This window comes from Salvelinus fontinalis, unplaced genomic scaffold (assembly GCF_029448725.1).
Source record: "Salvelinus fontinalis isolate EN_2023a unplaced genomic scaffold, ASM2944872v1 scaffold_0256, whole genome shotgun sequence".
Lineage (NCBI taxonomy): Eukaryota > Metazoa > Chordata > Actinopteri > Salmoniformes > Salmonidae > Salvelinus > Salvelinus fontinalis.
The window spans coordinates 221858-241973 of record NW_026600465.1 but is presented as its reverse complement, the minus strand read 5'-3'; the positions used below and the strand labels follow the sequence as shown (position 1 = coordinate 241973).

The following is a 20116-nucleotide window of genomic DNA, read 5'->3' as shown; positions in this document are numbered from 1 at the left end:
CTCTCCTCTCCTCCTATAGAGTTGGGTCAGGGCTGTGTGTTAGTCTCTCTCCTCTCCTCCTATAGAGTTGGGTCAGGGCTGTGTGTTAGTCTCTCTCCTCTCCTCCTATAGAGTTGGGTCAGGGCTGTGTGTTAGACTCTCTCCTCTCCTCCTATAGAGTTGGGTCAGGGCTGTGTGTTAGTCTCTCTCCTCTCCTCCTATAGAGTTGGGTCAGGGCTGTGTGTTAGACTCTCTCCTCTCCTCCTATAGAGTTGGGTCAGGGCTGTGTGTTAGTCTCTCTCCTCTCCTCCTATAGAGTTGGATCAGGGCTGTGTGTTAGTCTCTCTCCTCTCCTCCTATAGAGTTGGATCAGGGCTGTGTGTTAGTCTCTCTCCTCTCCTCCCATAGAGTTGGGTCAGGGCTGTGTGTTAGTCTCTCTCCTCTCCTCCTATAGAGTTGGGTCAGGGCTGTGTGTTAGTCTCTCTCCTCTCCTCCTATAGAGTTGGGTCAGGGCTGTGTGTTAGTCTCTCTCCTCTCCTCCCATAGAGTTGGGTCAGGGCTGTGTGTTAGTCTCTCTCCTCTCCTCCTATAGAGTTGGGTCAGGGCTGTGTGTTAGTCTCTCTCCTCTCCTCCTATAGAGTTGGGTCAGGGCTGTGTGTTAGTCTCTCTCCTCTCCTCCTATAGAGTTGGGTCAGGGCTGTGTGTTAGTCTCTCTCCTCTCCTCCTATAGAGTTGGGTCAGGGCTGTGTGTTAGTCTCTCTCCTCTCCTCCTATAGAGTTGGGTCAGGGTGAAGGCTGTGTGTTAGTCTCTCTCCTCTCCTCCTATAGAGTTGGGTCAGGGCTGTGTGTTAGTCTCTCTCCTCTCCTCCTATAGAGTTGGGTCAGGGCTGTGTGTTAGTCTCTCTCCTCTCCTCCTATAGAGTTGGGTCAGGGCTGTGTGTTAGACTCTCTCCTCTCCTCCTATAGAGTTGGGTCAGGGCTGTGTGTTAGTCTCTCTCCTATAGAGTTATTAAACTATAGGGGTGTGTGTACCGTGTCCCTAGGTGTGTACGTGGGTCAGGGTGAAGGCTGTGATGTGGTACGGAGTCGTACCCCTGCGGAGGCGGGGATTAGACGTGACGTGCGGTCCCTGGCACGGAGGGCGAACAGCGAGGACAGTATTGAGGTCATCAGCACCTCAGACTCCATCTTCCCCGACGATCTCATCTTCACCGCCATCACAGAGGAGGAGCCTGAGGAGCATGGAATCATGGGTAGTGTAATCCAGGAAGAGGAGGATGAGGAGGCAGCAGGTGAGGACACGCCCATTCAGCAGCACAGCACCCTGGGGATTGTAGTTCACGAGGAGGCGGCGCACACTCGGCCCCAGGGAATCATGGGTAATATAGTCCAGACGGAGGGAGAGGAGGAGCTAGAGGACACTCCCACTCGGCCGCACAGCACCCTGGGTATTGAACTCCAGGAATTGGAGGAGGAGAAGCCAGAGAGATGGGACACTCCGGCCCCCACGTCTGAGCCCCAGGGAACTCTGGGTAAGACTGTCTGTTTGTCCTCTTCAATAATAATAATTGTGACATATTCCAGATGCTTTTATTCCAAGGTGTTTTACCGTGTATTATCTGTTTTCTCTCTTAAAAACTGATTTAGTTTCTGTCTGTCTCCAGTCCACCAGGTGTCAGTAGAGTGCTCCTCCCAGCAGTACGAGGGTCACCATGCCGACGCGGAGGTCAGAGGTCAGGCTGGGCATGATAGCGAGCGAGTGGTTCCTGACCTCCAGGTGAACTTTTCTATCCCCCTGAGGTTAGACGTTAGAGGTCAGGGGTCAGGGGGCCGGCGGTTGCTAGGCGACACCCCTTACAGGCTGAGCGTCGACGAGGCGTCAGACTGTATGAGCTACGACAGCACCTCTTCCTCTCTGCCCCCCACACGTCTCCACGGCAACCGCAGCGCTAGTAACCCGCGACGACATCAGCACCAGAGGAGGAAGGCGGGTCTTGGAGCCCTCAGGTTCCTGCGGCAGAATTCTTTCTCCCAGAATGCCGTGTTCTGCCTGCTGAGCGGCCGGCCGCTGGTGGTGATTGGTGGAGAGGAGGGTTCCGTGAGGAGGACGGTCGCTGCCCTGTCGCTCTACCTGCCGTCACCTGGTCGCTATGGAGATGCTGTGCAGCCCTACCTGGCCACGCCTCTTCAGCTGACAGACCTGCTCACCTGGAGACTCATCGGAATCCACAGGTAAAAACAGAGCATCAAAACCCTGATGCATCATGGGTAAATTGTGACTGACTGAGCTACAAATGATATTGAGTAGTGATTTATGAGGCCTGTATAGTCTGCTGTAATGTTGACTGTCCCAATTAGTTACCCTGCCCACTGTCTCCTATCCAAGTTCTCAAACAGGTATTTCCAAACTGGGGTACGTGCAATGCCATCGGGGTACGCCAAATAAAAATGTAATTCACATTTTTTTTAAACAGTCCATTTATATTTTCCACCGAGGCTATACATTTGGGTGAGTTTTTTTCCTCTTACCTGAGTCGCCTCGTTTCACCGCCAAAAATAAAATTAAACCATCTAGTGTTCAGCGAAATAACAACACAAAGTCAAATACAGGAAGCCTCGTCAAATAATTAACATCCAATCACATTAACCGTTACTCTCTCGCGGGAATTCCACTAAACGGTCCGTATGTAGCCAAACGCCTCCCGGGTGGCGCAGTGGTCTAGGGCACTGCATCGCAGTGCTAGTGTCGTGGAAAATCATCTCAGAAATATAACGCTTTATCAGAACTTGTAAATTCAATCATGCTCTTTATTACAATTGTACAGCCATCTGGAATGTCCGCCGAACCCCCCCCTCAGAAGTCCAGTCCTTTATATTTATACCCACATAGTATTGTCCGTCCCCTATGACGTCATTCCCCACCATCTGCCTTCAATCAGTTTATCATGGTGGCCGGACCCTCCCTTTACCACTAAATCAATGCACTCTTTGTGCCCCCCCCCCTCTCTAGGGCATCCAATTGCTTATAGGCGTCTATGTGTCTGGTCAGTTTCACTCAAATGGAATCAGCAGACTATGTGTTTCTTGTTCATTAGTGTCCAGCCATCTCAGGCATATTTCTCTGGTATGTATGCTTTTCTAGTGGAATGAGTAGACTATATTTCTAGTGGGTCTAAGTGCCCTAAACACATATTTCTCTGACATGTGTATCTCTTTAAAGAATCAGCAGACTGTGTGTCTAGTGTCCAATTTCTTTAAGCGCCTATCTGTCTGACAGCATAATGGAGAATCTACAAGGGTCAAAGGATCAGAGGGCCAGAACGTCCCCCAGTAGACCTCCATCACCACGGTCCCATGACCCATGTCAACATGTGGTTCGCTACCACCACACCATCTGCCAATCTTCGGTTTCCTGTATTTACCAGAATGGCAAACACACTCACATCTGCCTTCTTATACTATTTACCTATCTATTGTTTAATAGTGTGATATCTACCTACATATGTCACTTACTCCTACATAATCCCTCCTCTTGAGGGTAAATAACCTCAAAAACCATATTAAAAATGACATATAGAGAGTAGATATCAATACCAACAATTGACTAAAACATTATCAAAATAAAGCTTACAAATCACTTGTACCAAACATCTCCAATACATAAACACAGACAGGAAGAAAAGATCCAATTGAAACATAATATTCTTACAAAACCCAACTAGACCAAACATCTCCAATTAATAACATAAAATAGGAATGAAAGATCTAGTTAAAATAAAAAATACTAATAATCAACCATTATATTTTGATGAAGCAATGAGCATGTAGTATGAATCCCTGCCTGAGGTTACAAAGAACACAAAGCATTAGGCAAAATAGATATGCTAAAACCCCTTTACATAAGACCACAGTCCTCATCCTTACATATAAGACAATCTCTTCTTTGACACTTTGACAGAAAAAAGGTTCTAGGTGATGATAATGACCATCCTCATGAATTTTTGTACACCACTTGCAATTGTGACGCAAATGACACTTTTTGTGGACATGTATGAGTAAACATTAATCTGAACTGGGTAATTGAACATATACATGGAAACCATGACACGTATGACCCCCCCTCCCCCACCCCCAATCACTTCATAGAGACAGTTACAGTTACCAAAGGGGCAGTCAAGAGGTCCTCCAACCGCATTGCAAGGCTTTCCATACTTATTGGTATAATTGCCTGGACTTCCCACTTTCTTAACGCTAGATCCAACCAAATTCATACATGAGAGTCTAAACACTTTCATTACATTTTCATCATCATTAGCCTTTACTTCTGCTCATAATCCTTTGAATTTGGCCATAGCAATATTGTGAATAAAGGTGCAACAGTCATTTTTCCCAACTTACACAGTTTTTACATGATGCTGGTTCAGAGACTATTAAAAGATCAGACAAAGGTGATTTTCTTCACAAAATACAATTATCCATTCTGTGTCTGTTTGCCATATACTTAGCCCATTCGTATCACTCCTTCTTCACTACTTCTTCTCATGTGGTGTCCTTGAGTGGTTCTGATTCTGATATATCTAATTCTGTTGCTTTTTCAATGTTCTTATCTTGAAGTAGATCATTAGAGTTTATCAGAAAGTTCCAATTGTCAGTAAAAAACTCTCCTGACTCAGATGTCTCAGGTTGCTTTGTGGCACGGTGGTCTGCTTGGTAAGGGCAGTCGATGTCATCTAGTGATAGCTACTGTGGTCGTCACAGCAGCCGCCACCCTTGTTGTTGTCACAGGTTCTTCCTGTTCATGTGCAGGGGTAGAATCAACCTTAATGACAGTGGTGCTACTCCCTTCGGTCACTGTTGTTCTTGTTATTTCAACTATTAATTCTTCACCTTCAACTGGTTCAATCTGATTCATGATGAGCACCCTCTCGTCTTTTTCTTTGATTAATGTCAGGTCACATCCTTTCGGATCCCAAATGACTTGTCCCTTTGTTTGGTGATATGTCCATCCACAGAGTGCAATCTCCGATAAGGGTTTGATCCTTATGATTGAGATAGACTTCAGTTCTCCTACTTCTGTTATAAATTGAGGTGGAACATAGATTCTAACCTTGTCAGTCTTTTTGGATTGTTTGGCTGATTCCATTCTTCTCTTCCTGCTCCCACCATACATCTTGATTGTGCATTAGTCTGTTGTTTCTATTCTAGCATTCACTGTTACTTCTGTTATGTCAATGTCATTATTCTTTTGTTGTTCTAACATCAATGGTCTGTAAAGGAGGCCATTCAAAAGTTTAAAAGTCAATTGTAGGGTAATCCCCATTTTCTTCAGCTTGCGGGACTTTTCCTCCTCTTTCTTCACCTGAGGCTCCCTCCTCAGGCCGGACTTAACTTCCATCTGGAAGAGTTTCAATTTTAGGGAAGAAACGTTCTTATTCTGTTCCTTGTGAGGCCTCTCCTCCTCTTCTGGGTGCATTAGTCGGTGCACGTGTCATATTTTGGCTTTCACTTGATTTGCTGTTTTCTTGGCTCCTCCCTGGCGTCTCAATCGTTTCCGCTGCTCCTGCTCCCTCCAGGCTCCCTCCTGGTGAATCAGCATCCTCTGTGTCCTCATCTCTATGTGGTTGTATCCTTCTCTCTGTTAGGACTCAGCTGCAGTGGTTCAGATGGTACCACGTCTGGCTTCTTTTCACTTGGACGGCCGTTCTTGTTGCTTTGGCCACCTCATAGGGTCCATCTCTCCTCGGTTGATCCCACTTCCTCCGGATCCCTCCAACGTGGACTAGATCTCCTGGTATCACTGGGAGAGGTCCTTCTGGTCCCCTTGGATCATCAGACGCAGAACCTCTCATCCTGGTTCAGGTTTCTGCCTACTTTCTGTGAAGCATTCATACTTAGAGACTTATGGCCTCTGTTCTAAGATTGCACCATACATCCTCTTACTTCCATCACTCATCACACAACAAACAGACATTCAGGCTGAAGCTGGCGAACCCCTCTCCTTCTGGTTTCCTAAACATAAGACTTGGAAAACAACAGACAAAACATAACAGCATTGACAATGTTATGTGTTATGCATAAATATATTCATGCAAACTGAAATCTGAGACCATGACAATTCCCACTCTCTCTTTACCTGACTCTATGCCTCCAGGATACTTTTCTGCTGGACTCCACAAAAATAAAAGCCCTAAAAAGCTTCCTCATGCTTCCACCCAGTCTTCCCCTTTCGGCCCCAGGTTCTGAGAGGTGTTCCCAAATCATGTCATTTTTACTTAGTTTCCCATCTACTCCATTTCAACTGATAATCATGTGCATAACCTACAATTAACATTCTCTCTTCTTGAATTAATTCAACACTGTATATGCTTTCATATCAATCCCTTTAACATGTTTGTTTAGAGTATAATATCCTATCATCCATTCTCTTTCACATGATGTATTAAAAATAAAACAAGTAGCCTCCAAACTCAACCCAGTATGTCTATAGTGGAATCTAGTCTCTCTCTCTTTCTCTCTCTGATTCCACATCCTCTGTCATGGTGTTTTCAAGCTCACCCATTATTCAGCTGGACCTTATTTCTCGTGAGACTTATGCACCCACCAAAGAGAGACAAGAAGAACTTTACCACTGCAGTGTTGTAAGAAGTATACCACCAGCCTGGTGTATCTTGATGTACACTCAGTCTCCAGAATGCAGCCCAAGCCCTTCCATTTCTGGCTGTTTTTTCCTGAGGACATACACACTTACACATGGGTTATTTCCTGACAACATTAGCAAGATCACTAAATCTTAATTTTTAATAACAGCCCTATGTAACCATTCTGCCTCAAATACCTGGCCTCCTGCCACAGAAATATTCATAATGATAGTTAAATGATGGTCCCTACGGCAACTGCTGTAAAATAACATGTACTCAGTCAAGTGTCTTCCAGTTGGAAGAATATCCAATCCTCACAAAACTAAGTCATAAGTTTCTTAAACTTTTGCTCTAGTGTTCAAAATGCCACCACTTATTCTTTTTACCATATCTTTAGATATGTGAATTGTTCTATTTACTTTAGAATTTTCCCTATATTTTACACAGTCAGCTGTCTTTCCTTTTCTGTGAATTATCTCTATTATTATACATAGTTTCTACAAATAACACACCTTCACTACCATTACCTTCATTTATGAGTCCCCTAACCCATAGCAGCCATTGTTTAATACATCCTTAAGTCAATTTATATATCATTTATATCAATCAGTCCCTCCTCAGGAACATATACACAACCTTATGTTCCTCAAAACAAAAATAAATTGACCAAATGAGAAAAAGAGAAAAAAAAATAATAATAATAATTACACATTTGCAATAAATTTCCACTATTCGTAATGTAATTAAACCTGGAGAAAAACGTCCATCTGTTTCATTCTATGCCCATGTTATTATTGGTCTCTTTCTTCTTCATTCTTGGGTATCATCGCACAACATACTATCTTTTTATTCAATTAAACATTAGATTTTATCATTCCAATTCCAATGACATTATAAAACAAAAAATAAAAAACCTTTAATCTAATATTCTGTAAGTTTTGTCAACCACCTTGTCTCAGGATTAGTTTCCAGAGCTTCCCTAGGCCTATTAAATTTAAACAGTTCTATATCTAAATAACTAAACAGTTATTTCTTAAATACATTTTCCAACCCAATATTCAGGATAACAGTCCTTAGTGTTTACTTTAACTCAAATTTGACCTTATCTATTCAATACACAACATCCCTTTAATAATGAACATTTATACTAAACACTTTAAATACCAGTATTATCTATTTTCCAATAGCCCTTTTGTCTCAGTTTCTCTCATGAATGGCCTGATAATAAAAAATCAGTACCCCAATAACTTTAAGTCATTATTCTCCCAACAAATATAATGTCATTTCAGCATGTCTTTTTTAGATACAGTTCACAGGTCATCAGACACAGTTGTCCCTCACTGTTCAGTCGGTTAGGGTGGGTTTGATCTCCACACCCACTTGTGGTGATATTCTCTCCCATGCCTTAAAGCATTCTGACGTCACCTTCTTATGATAACTCCCTTATTCCACCAGTGTTCTCTCAGATGAATTACAAATGATGTATTTATCAACAAAAACCCTCACAAACCCACACTCCAATAAACCCGTTGGAATAACTTTCAACACTTTTTATATGCATAATGAACAAAACACATTTGTGTATTTCCCCAAAGACCATAACCCCAAGGAACTGATAGTTTTACCCATGAACCCATGTTATATCAAAAATTAAAATTAAAATAAACCTATTCGAATAAATTATTCAATTTAAGGGTACAACTCTTCATAATTTTCCCAGAGACATAATAGATTTTCAAAGTAATTATACAGTTTGAATAGAGTCTGGTGTCTTAAACATTTTATAAGTAAATCCCACCTGTTCCAACAATTTCTAGTAAAAGGTGATCAGTCTTTCACAGGAAATTCCTAGGATTCAGGGCATTTTGACACCATTAATATGTTTCCACTCCCCCTTTCTTTAGGAGCAACTTAAATACATTTTTCAAAAACATGTTCATCCTTTTGCATACCCAATTTGAAACTGAATTGGAAAAAACCCTTCCAATATATCTACTAATGCATATTCATTCCCAGTACATGGTGTACTCACTAGTGAACCATAAGCTAATAATAGCAAACGAACTGGACTCACTCATCCAGAACTCCATGTTTTAGCCTTATCCAGATATTTTTATTTTTAAAGCGGCTGACTTTAATTACTGTGGAAAGCAGTTAATTAGTCTCCAATGACATTGTTGACCAGAGAAGATTGAAACCCCCTTTTTTTTTTTTCCCCTTATTCTTTCTGGAAAAGAAAGTGTACATATCGTTAATATTCACAACGTTACCTTTTAGTCAGCAAACCAATAATTTTACTTATCCATAGATTTTATTCTAAAGCGTCTTTAACAGTTCCAGAGAATTGTGGTATAGAATGTCTAACAATTAAAATTCCGTCGTTACTCTACTAGATGTCAAGTCAAACGTGATCTAATACTTCTTCTTGACCACATATAAACTGCAATCTCTATGAAACACTCATTGTTCCCTCAGAGACTACACACCGCCAAGTAAAAATTCCATTCTCACTAACCTCAAACCAATTAGTTGTCTGTTATTTTGACAAGGATATAAACTCTTGTATAGCGGCATTTCCTGCTACCGCACTAAGTTCTAATGTCACATTACACTAATTTTCCCATAACCGATATACCTATATCCAGAACAGAGAGCTATTTTCTTATTGGTTCTTAGATCTTGTCAATAGTTCTGCCAATCACCCGCACGTCTGCGAGGATTAGAGGAACCACACACACACCCCCATCGCAATGTATTTTCTGATGATAGAATGTTGACATCAGAACGCCTGCAAATCGAGCTTCACATTTTGGTCCCATGTGACTGTTTAATTCCCTTGTCCTATTTATCCTGTTTATCAGGTAATAGTGTCCTTCTCTCCCTATTCTATGGAAACAGTCATTTTGTTGTCATGCCACTAATTATTGTATTTTTCCTAAATACTCCCATGTATTATACACCTTTTATTTACTATTTTTCCAAGGTAGAGCGAATCCCCTTTCCAATTAAAAATGCATTTGTCACATCACTTAATTTCTCTTCTCAAACCAAGCTCTATATAGTACAGACATTATTTCTGAATACTACAGATGACTTAATGTCTTATTCTAATACAATACTTCAAATATCACTGTGTTTTTCCCATTACAGATATTATTATTTATTCATTTTATAATTCTAATCAATTTTATGATTACATTTACATTACATTTAAGTCATTTAGCAAATGCTCTTATCCAGAGCGACTTACAAATTGGAAAGTTCATACATATTCATCCTGGTCCCCCATGGGAATTTAACCCTCAACCCTGGTGTTGCAAGCACCATGCTCTACCAACTGAGTCACACCAGTCCACTGCCCGCTCCGTTAAGATCTCTATCTAACGTCTTACTTTTACCTTTATTAAATTTATTTTGTCTATACTTTCTTACCTCTTATCTATATTCTTATTATTTCATTGTCTTTTATCCCATTTTACTGTTTAATTCCCGATTCACGGTTTTAGTGAAACAAACCTCTCATATTCTGGTCTCTGTCCTTCAGGCTATTTTTAGACCGCAGTCTCTGTGGGTACAGAGTGATCGACGGCCTCTTTTTTCCTCTTCCTTTGTTACACCGTTCGTGAATCCTTAATCTGTCCTGAATTTCACTATTTATCACTATTTATCTTAACTAACCTAAATTCGTTTTTAACTTTATAGTACAATTTCAATTTATCGACGATTCTACTTTCTGTCTTGTTACACACTATTTGGTTTAATCCTCTTTTATTATCTTTATGGTTATTTATTTTAACACCTTTTTTAGTATTCTACTATGGTCGCTTATTACTTTATCACATCAGTGTTTTTATCCTTGATTATAACTTATTTTACTTCGATGTTCCTTAATTTCATTCCATCTGCCTAATAGCAGTTAACTGCACTCTCCTTCTCAAATTACACTCAGTTAACTATCAGAGAGGCTTGCGCATGCCTCTTCCTACCACAGACACACACACACAACCCAACCTGTCCTTTCTTTCTAATGTTCTATCTCTACACAGATCTACTCATTTCTTACAACATTATCATTCATCCTTTTGTTTTTACCTCAAAACAACTCAGTTCTTTCTTTATTGACTTAATCCCTTTGTTCAACATAAGCCTAGGCTAATAGGATTTCTACGATATGACGAGAGACTACTGTCTAATCGGATCAGCTTGTCTTCATATCCTACCCAACCCCCAATACTGATATTTTCTTCTTTTATTTGATTAGTATTGTGGCGTGACCTACTGAATTACAAAACCCTGTTAGCTAGACAGAGCGGTTTTTTATTCGCAGGATTTCTTTTGCATTTGAACGCCGCACAATCGGGCAAACGTCCTAAATATTCATCCGTACAGTCCTCCTTTCAGAGCGTTAACCATGAAATATTTATTTAACTACTGATTTATGTTTCGACCGTATTAACTACTTTTGCAGTTGAACGCCGCACAATCGGGCAAACGTTTTTTCTACAACCTAATATTTATAAGCTACTTTTGCAGTTGAACGCCGCACAATCGGGCTAACGTTTTCCTACAACCTAATATTTATAAGCTACTTTTGCAGTTGAACGCCGCACAATCGGGCTAACGTTTTCCTACAACCTAATATTTATAAGCTACTTTTGCAGTTGAACGCCGCACAATCGGGCTAACGTTTTTCCTGCCTTCTAAATATTCATCCGTACAGTCCCCCGTTCTGAGGCGGTATCCATGAAGTATTTATTTACTAAATATCCACCCAATCAGACCTCTTTAAAAATGTTCCTTTTTTAACGAGCGGTATCGTGGCTTTCTAACTACTTATTCATGCAGTTCCCTGTTATCTTTAGAGCCGTTATTCATAAGTAACCTGTCCAAGCATTCCTTCTACTAATTTTATTGAAGAGGTATCACAAGATTTTCTACCTACATTATCTGTTTTTACCGTATGGGCTGTCCCACATTATAGCCAGCCATCTCAGCCAGATGCGCAAACAACCGCATCATTTAAGCTACACATTCGAACGGTCTGATCTGAGCGAGCGCATGCTCCACTAAACACCCAACACAAGCAAAGTTCACATCGCCTATTCACTCATTCTCTATACATGCACATGCATTTATATTTAATACAATTCCCCAAATTACACATACATGCAAATTCATTGAATTTAAAAGTTCTTTTGTATTTACTGGTTTCATTTTAGGAAATTTGAAAGAGAGACTTACGTGGCGCTCCTCTCGCTGAGACAGTATCTCTGAAGCAATCTTACACAAACATTTCAACCATTGTAAGAACTTGCTTACCGTCTAGTTGGGCGGCCACCCTTGTTTGTTAGATTGTCCAAAGAACCCATCATCAGCCAAGAACGTCCCAGTCCCTATCAGCTCCTGGCAAGCTCGCCAAAATATGTCGTGGAAAATCATCTCAGAAATATAACGCTTTATCAGAACTTGTAAATTCAATCATGCTCTTTATTACAATTGTACAGCCATCTGGAATGTCCGCGGAACCCCCCCCTCAGAAGTCCAGTCCTTTATATTTATACCCACATAGTATTGTCCGTCCCCTATGACGTCATTCCCCACCATCTGCCTTCAATCAGTTTATCATGGTGGCCGGACCCTCCCTTTACCACTAAATCAATGCACTCTTTGTGCCCCCCCCCCTCTCTAGGGCATCCAATTGCTTATAGGCGTCTATGTGTCTGGTCAGTTTCACTCAAATGGAATCAGCAGACTATGTGTTTCTTGTTCATTAGTGTCCAGCCATCTCAGGCATATTTCTCTGGTATGTATGCTTTTCTAGTGGAATGAGTAGACTATATTTCTAGTGGGTCTAAGTGCCCTAAACACATATTTCTCTGACATGTGTATCTCTTTAAAGAATCAGCAGACTGTGTGTCTAGTGTCCAATTTCTTTAAGCGCCTATCTGTCTGACAGCATAATGGAGAATCTACAAGGGTCAAAGGATCAGAGGGCCAGAACGTCCCCCAGTAGACCTCCATCACCACGGTCCCATGACCCATGTCAACATGTGGTTCGCTACCACCACACCATCTGCCAATCTTCGGTTTCCTGTATTTACCAGAATGGCAAACACACTCACATCTGCCTTCTTATACTATTTACCTATCTATTGTTTAATAGTGTGATATCTACCTACATATGTCACTTACTCCTACACTAGCTGCGCCACCAGAGTCTCTGGGTTCGCGCCCAGGCTCTGTCGCAGCCGGCTGCAACCGGGAGGTCCGTGGGGCGACGCACAATTGGCATAGCGTTGTCCGGGTTAGGGAGGGTTTGGCCGGTAGGGATATCCTTGTCTCAGTATGTAAAAATGTAATATGTAAAAATGTAAAATGTAATAAAATGTATGCACTCTACTGTAAGTCGCTCTGGATAAGAGCGTCTGCTAAATGACTAAAATGTAAACGTAGCTGCTGCTCATGTTGGTATCTGTACTGATGGAGCGAAAGCCATGACAGGGAGACATAGTGGAGGGGTAACGCCATGACAGGGAGACATAGTGGAGTGGTAACGCCATGACAGGGAGACATAGTGGAGGGGTAACGCCATGACAGGGAGACATAGTGGAGTGGTAACGCCATGACAGGGAGACATAGTGGAGTGGTAACGCCATGACAGGGAGACATAGTGGAGTGGTAACGCCATGACAGGGAGACATAGTGGAGTGGTAACGCCATGACAGGGAGACATAGTGGAGGGGTAACGCCATGACAGGGAGACATAGTGGAGTGGTAAAGCCATGACAGGGAGACATAGTGGAGTGGTAACGCCATGACAGGGAGACATAGTGGAGGGGTAACGCCATGACAGGGAGACATAGTGGAGGGGTAACGCCATGACAGGGAGACATAGTGGAGTGGTAACGCCATGACAGGGAGACATAGTGGAGTGGTAACGCCATGACAGGGAGACATAGTGGAGTGGTAACGCCATGACAGGGAGACATAGTGGAGTGGTAACGCCATGACAGGGAGACATAGTGGAGGGGTAACGCCATGACAGGGAGACATAGTGGAGGGGTAACGCCATGACAGGGAGACATAGTGGAGTGGTAACGCCATGACAGGGAGACATAGTGGAGTGGTAACTCCATGACAGGGAGACATAGTGGAGGGGTAACGCCATGACAGGGAGACATAGTGGAGGGGTAACGCCATGACAGGGAGACATAGTGGAGGGGTAACGCCATGACAGGGAGACATAGTGGAGTGGTAACGCCATGACAGGGAGACATAGTGGAGTGGTAACGCCATGACAGGGAGACATAGTGGAGGGGTAAAGCCATGACAGGGAGACATAGTGGAGTGGTAACGCCATGACAGGGAGACATAGTGGAGTGGTAACGCCATGACAGGGAGACATAGTGGAGGGGTAACGCCATGACAGGGAGACATAGTGGAGGGGTAACGCCATGACAGGGAGACATAGTGGAGGGGTAACGCCATGACAGGGAGACATAGTGGAGTGGTAACGCCATGACAGGGAGACATAGTGGAGTGGTAACGCCATGACAGGGAGACATAGTGGAGGGGTAACGCCATGACAGGGAGACATAGTGGAGTGGTAACGCCATGACAGGGAGACAGAGTGGAGGGGTAACGCCATGACAGGGAGACATAGTGGAGTGGTAAAGCCATGACAGGGAGACATAGTGGAGGGGTAACGCCATGACAGGGAGACATAGTGGAGGGGTAACGCCATGACAGGGAGACATAGTGGAGTGGTAACGCCCGTGAAAGCAGTTGCTCCCGACGCCACTTGGGTAGAACTGCAGTATCCACCCAGAGGCTCTGGCTGCCAAGGGAATGCCTGACAGCTTGGAAAACGTTTTGGACACTACAGTGAAAATGGTTCACTTTGTTAAAGCAAGGCCCCTGAACTCTCGTGTATTTTCTGCATTATGCAATGTAACGCTTTTACAACATACAGAAGTACGCTGGTTATCAAGGGGCAAAGTATTTGACACGTTTTTTGGAATTTAAGAGACGAGCTTAATGTTTTCTTTACTGACCATAATTTTCACTTGTCTGACCGCTTGCACGATGACGAGTTTCTCGTATAGTGTGTGTGGCAGGCTTACGATGATGGCAAATAACAACATTTGAGAGTGCGCTGACCCTGGTGCTAGAGGGGGTACAGCTAGAGGTTGAATGTTTTGAAGGGGTACGGGACTAGGGGGGGTACAGCTGGAGGTTGAATGTTTTGAAGGGGTACGGGACTATGGGGGTACAGCTGGAGGTTGAATGTTTTGAAGGGGTACGGGACTAGGGGGGTACAGCTGGAGGTTGAATGTTTTGAAGGGGTACGGGACTAGAGGGGTACAGCTGGAGGTTGAATGTTTTGAAGGGGTACGGGACTAGTTGATACAGCTGGAGGTTGAATGTTTTGAAGGGGTACGGGACTAGGGGGGGGTACAGCTGGAGGTTGAATGTTTTGAAGGGGTACAGGACTAGGGGGGTACAGCTGGAGGTTGAATGTTTTGAAGGGGTAGGGGACTAGGGGGGGTACAGCTGGAGGTTGAATGTTTTGAAGGGGTACGGGACTAGGGGGGGTACAGCTGGAGGTTGAATGTTTTGAAGGGGTAGGGGACTAGTTGGTACAGCTGGAGGTTGAATGTTTTGAAGGGGTACGGGACTAGGGGGGGGGGTACAGCTGGAGGTTGAACGTTTTGAAGGGGTACGGGACTATAAAAAGTTTGGGAACCCGCTGTGCTAGAACACAAGTCGAGGTTCTAGAACACCATAGAAATCAATAAATAACTTCCATCTTTGTCTCTCCCCAGGAAGTCGTCTACAGCTCCCAGCATGCTTCACTCTCTGGCTCGTTACGGACGATACCTGGCCGTGCTGGACCTGGACCAGCGTACACTGAGAAGCCCCGCTTACCACGGACACCTCATTGGCAGGCTGGCCAACCCCCACACTCTGATAGGCTAGTGAAATTATTTTGTCTTTTTTTGTTGTTGTTTTTTGTCTTGTACGTAGTTACAACAGTGACCAGTTGGGAAGTCGTCACCTTGGGCGGTGGCCAGTTGGGAAGTCGTCACCTTGGGCAGTGGCCAGTTGTGAAGTCGTCACCTTGGGCAGTGGCCAGTTGGGAAGTCGTCACCTTGGGCAGTGGCCAGTTGGGAAGTCGTCACCTTGGGTAGTGGCCAGTTGGGAAGTCGTCACCTTGGGTAGTGACCAGTTGGGAAGTCGTCACCTTGGGCAGTGGCCAGTTGGGAAGTTGTCACCTTGGGCAGTGGCCAGTTGGGCAGTTGTCACCTTGGGCAGTGGCCAGTTGGGAAGTCGTCACCTTGGGCAGTGGCCAGTTGGGAAGTCGTCACCTTGGGCGGTGGCCAGTTGGGAAGTCGTCACCTTGGGCGGTGGCCAGTTGGGAAGTCGTCACCTTGGGCGGTGACCAGTTGGGAAGTCGTCACCTTGGGCGTTGACCAGTTGGGAAGTCGTCACCTTGGGCGTTGACCAGTTGGGAAGTCGTCACCTTGGGCGTTGACCAGTTGGGAAGTCGTCACCTTGGGCGGTGACCAGTTGGGAAGTCGTCACCTTGGGCGTTGACCAGTTGGGAAGTCGTCACCTTGGGCGGTGACCAGTTGGGAAGTCGTCACCTTGGGCGGTGACCAGTTGGGAAGTCGTCACCTTGGGCGGTGACCAGTTGGGAAGTCGTCACCTTGGGCGGTGACCAGTTGGGAAGTCGTCACCTTGGGCGGTGACCAGTTGGGAAGTCGTCAGCTTGGGCGGTGGCCAGTTGGGAAGTCGTCACCTTGGGCGGTGACCAGTTGGGAAGTCGTCACCTTGGGTAATGACCAGTTGGGAAGTCGTCACCTTGGGCAGTGACCAGTTGGGAAGTCGTTACCAGTTGGGAAGTCGTCACCTTGGGTAGTGACCAGTTGGGAAGTCGTCACCTTGGGCAGTGACCAGTTGGGAAGTCGTTACCAGTTGGGAAGTCGTCACCTTGGGTAGTGACCAGTTGGGAAGTCGTCAGCTTGGGCAGTGGCCAGTTGGGAAGTCGTCACCTTGGGTAGTGGCCAGTTGGGAAGTCGTCACCTTGGGTAGTGACCAGTTGGGAAGTCGTCAGCTTGGGTAGTGGCCAGTTGGGAAGTCGTCACCTTGGGTAGTGGCCAGTTGGGAAGTCGTCACCTTGGGTAGTGACCAGTTGGGAAGTCGTCACCTTGGGTAGTGGCCAGTTGGGAAGTCGTCACCTTGGGTAGTGGCCAGTTGGGAAGTCGTCACCTTGGGTAGTGGCCAGTTGGGAAGTCGTCACCTTGGGTAGTGGCCAGTTGGGAAGTCGTCACCTTGGGTAGTGGCCAGTTGGGAAGTCGTCACCTTGGGTAGTGGCCAGTTGGGAAGTCGTCACCTAGGGTAGTGGCCAGTTGGGAAGTCGTCACCTTGGGTAGTGGCCAGTTGGGAAGTCGTCACCTTGGGTAGTGGCCAGTTGGGCAGTCAGAGGTCAACATGTGGGAGCTCAGGGATGATTGAGAACTTTCCCACTACTATTGACCAGTTGGATGGACGTTCCATGTCTCCCAGTCCAATGGGGTCTTAATTCCTGTCTTCCACTTGGTTATGAACACGGCAAACCTGTCTTATGTCTTGACCTGCGTCGTCAACTAAACTATTTGAATGTCTGAGTGTAAAATGTGTTTGACTGTTTGTGTTTCTTATGTCCAGGCCGTGGCAGCACCTATCTTCTCCACGTGGAGAGCTGCCTCGCTGAGCTGACCGCCAAGGCCTTCCTGTTGTCCTGTTCTCCTGACCTCTCAACTCTAACATCAGGTGGAGCTCAGAGTTTACCTGGGGGTCAGGCACCACCCATCTGCCTCGGCCGCGCTGACCTCCAGCTTCCCAGAGTCCCCAGGGAGGACGAGGACTTCACGCTGACTCAGCGTCGCAGGGACTTCCTGTGTGGGCGGGGTTTCAGCGGGGAGGACGACCTACGGGTGTTGCACTTCCTGTCTGACCTCATCAAACAGCACCACGCAGGAAGTGGTCCTCCGGCCCTCCGCTTCTCCTACAGCCCCGTCCCTTTACATAGAAATACCACAACATAGATATACAGCCCCGACCCTTTACATAGAAATACCACAACATAGATATACAGCCCCGTCCCTTTACATAGAAATACCACAACATAGATATACAGCCCCGTCCCTTTACATAGAAATACCACAACATAGATATACAGCCCCGCCCCTTTACATAGAAATACCACAACATAGATATACAGCCCCGTCCCTTTACATAGAAATACCACAACATAGATATACAGCCCTGTCCCACAACATAGATATACAGCCCCGTCCCTTTACATAGAAATACCACAACATAGATATACAGCCCTGACCCTTTACATAGAAATACCACAGCATAGATATACAGCCCTGTCCCTTTACATAGAAATACCAGAACATAGATATACAGCCCCGCCCCTTTACATAGAAATACCACAACATAGATATACAGCCCTGACCCTTTACATAGAAATACCACAACATAGATATACAGCCCCGTCCCTTTACATAGAAATACCACAACATAGATATACAGCCCCGTCCCTTTACATAGAAATACCACAACATAGATATACAGCCCTGACCCTTTACATAGAAATACCACAACATAGATATACAGCCCCGCCCCTTTACATAGAAATATTACAGCATAGATATACAGCCCTGACCCTTTACATAGAAATACCACAACATAGATATACAGCCCCGTCCCTTTACATAGAAATACCACAACATAGATATACAGCCCCGTCCCTTTACATAGAAATACCACAACATAGATATACAGCCCTGTCCCACAACATAGATATACAGCCCCGTCCCTTTACATAGAAATACCACAACATAGATATACAGCCCTGACCCTTTACATAGAAATACCACAGCATAGATATACAGCCCTGTCCCTTTACATAGAAATACCAGAACATAGATATACAGCCCCGCCCCTTTACATAGAAATACCACAACATAGATATACAGCCCTGACCCTTTACATAGAAATACCACAACATAGATATACAGCCTCGTCCCTTTACATAGAAATACCACAACATAGATATACAGCCCTGACCCTTTACATAGAAATACCACAACATAGATATACAGCCCCGTCCCTTTACATAGAAATACCACAACATAGATATACAGCCCCGTCCCTTTACATAGAAATACCACAACATAGATATACAGCCCTGACCCTTTACATAGAAATACCACAACATAGATATACAGCCCTGTCCCTTTACATAGAAATACCACAACATAGATATACAGCCCCGTCCCTTTACATAGAAATACCACAACATAGATATACAGCCCCGTCCCTTTACATAGAAATACCACAACATAGATATACAGCCCTGACCCTTTACATAGAAATACCACAACATAGATATACAGCCCCGCCCATTTACATAGAAATACCACAACATAGATATACAGCCCCGCCCCTTTACATAGAAAATCTACAGCATAGATATACAGCCCTGTCCCTTTGCATAACTAAAGCATTTCTTCCATACTGTATCCTGTCTACACTGTGGAAGGAGAGATCCAGAGTGGATCTCTAATGCCACCCTGTTCCCTATATAGTGCACTACCATATATAGAATCTAGTCCTTCATTTACCCCTCATCACCTTCACAAACTGTTATGTTGTTGTCTGATAGAATCAAGTCCTTCATTTACCCCCTCATCACCTTCACAAACTGTTATGTTGTCTGATAGAATCTAGTCCTTCATTTACCCCCTCATCACCTTCACAAACTGTTATGTTGTTGTCTGATAGAATCTAATTTAGAATCTAAAAATAATTTATTAAAGATTGATATTAGTTTAAACTTGGTGCTAATATGTGTCCTGCCCTTGGCTTTAAAGGCGATGTTTCCGCGTTGGCAGAGATGGTACATGCGAATGGTATCTCTGCGTCGAGACTAGGGTTGGCCGAGCCCTGCGTCGAGACTAGGGTTGGGCGAGCCCTGCGTCGAGACTAGGGTTGGCCGAGCCCTGCGTCGAGACTAGGGTTGGCCGAGCCCTGCGTCGAGACTAGGGTTGGCCGAGCCCTGCGTCGAGACTAGGGTTGGCCGAGCCCTGCGTCGAGACTAGGGTTGGCCGAGCCCTGCGTCGAGACTAGGGTTGGCCGAGCCCTGCGTCGAGACTAGGGTTGGCCGAGCCCTGCGTCGAGACTAGGGTTGGCCGAGCCCTGCGTCGAGACTAGGGTTGGCCGAGCCCTGCGTCGAGACTAGGGTTGGCCGAGCCCTGCGTCGAGACTAGGGTTGGCCGAGCCCTGCGTCGAGACTAGGGTTGGCCAAGCCACTAGGGTTGGCCGAGCCCTGCGTCGAGTCTAGGGATGGGCGAGCCCTGCGTCGAGACTAGGGTTGGCCGAGCCACTAGGGTTGGCCGAGCCCTGCGTCGAGACTAGGGTTGGCCGAGCCCTGCGTCGAGACT

At 44.9% G+C, this 20116-nt stretch overlaps 1 protein-coding gene across 1 annotated transcript; it reads left to right on the top strand.

Moving 5' to 3' along the window:
- Positions 1-1022: 1022 nt before the first annotated feature.
- LOC129844937 (guanine nucleotide exchange protein smcr8b-like) lies at positions 1023-19496 on the top strand (the record flags this gene model as incomplete). Its single annotated transcript, XM_055913103.1, is given in 4 exon segments — positions 1023-1511; positions 1644-2211; positions 15443-15591; positions 17328-19496. Coding segments are annotated over 4 exon segments (1380 nt in total). The 3' UTR covers positions 17708-19496.
- Between the last annotated feature and the right edge of the window lie 620 nt (positions 19497-20116).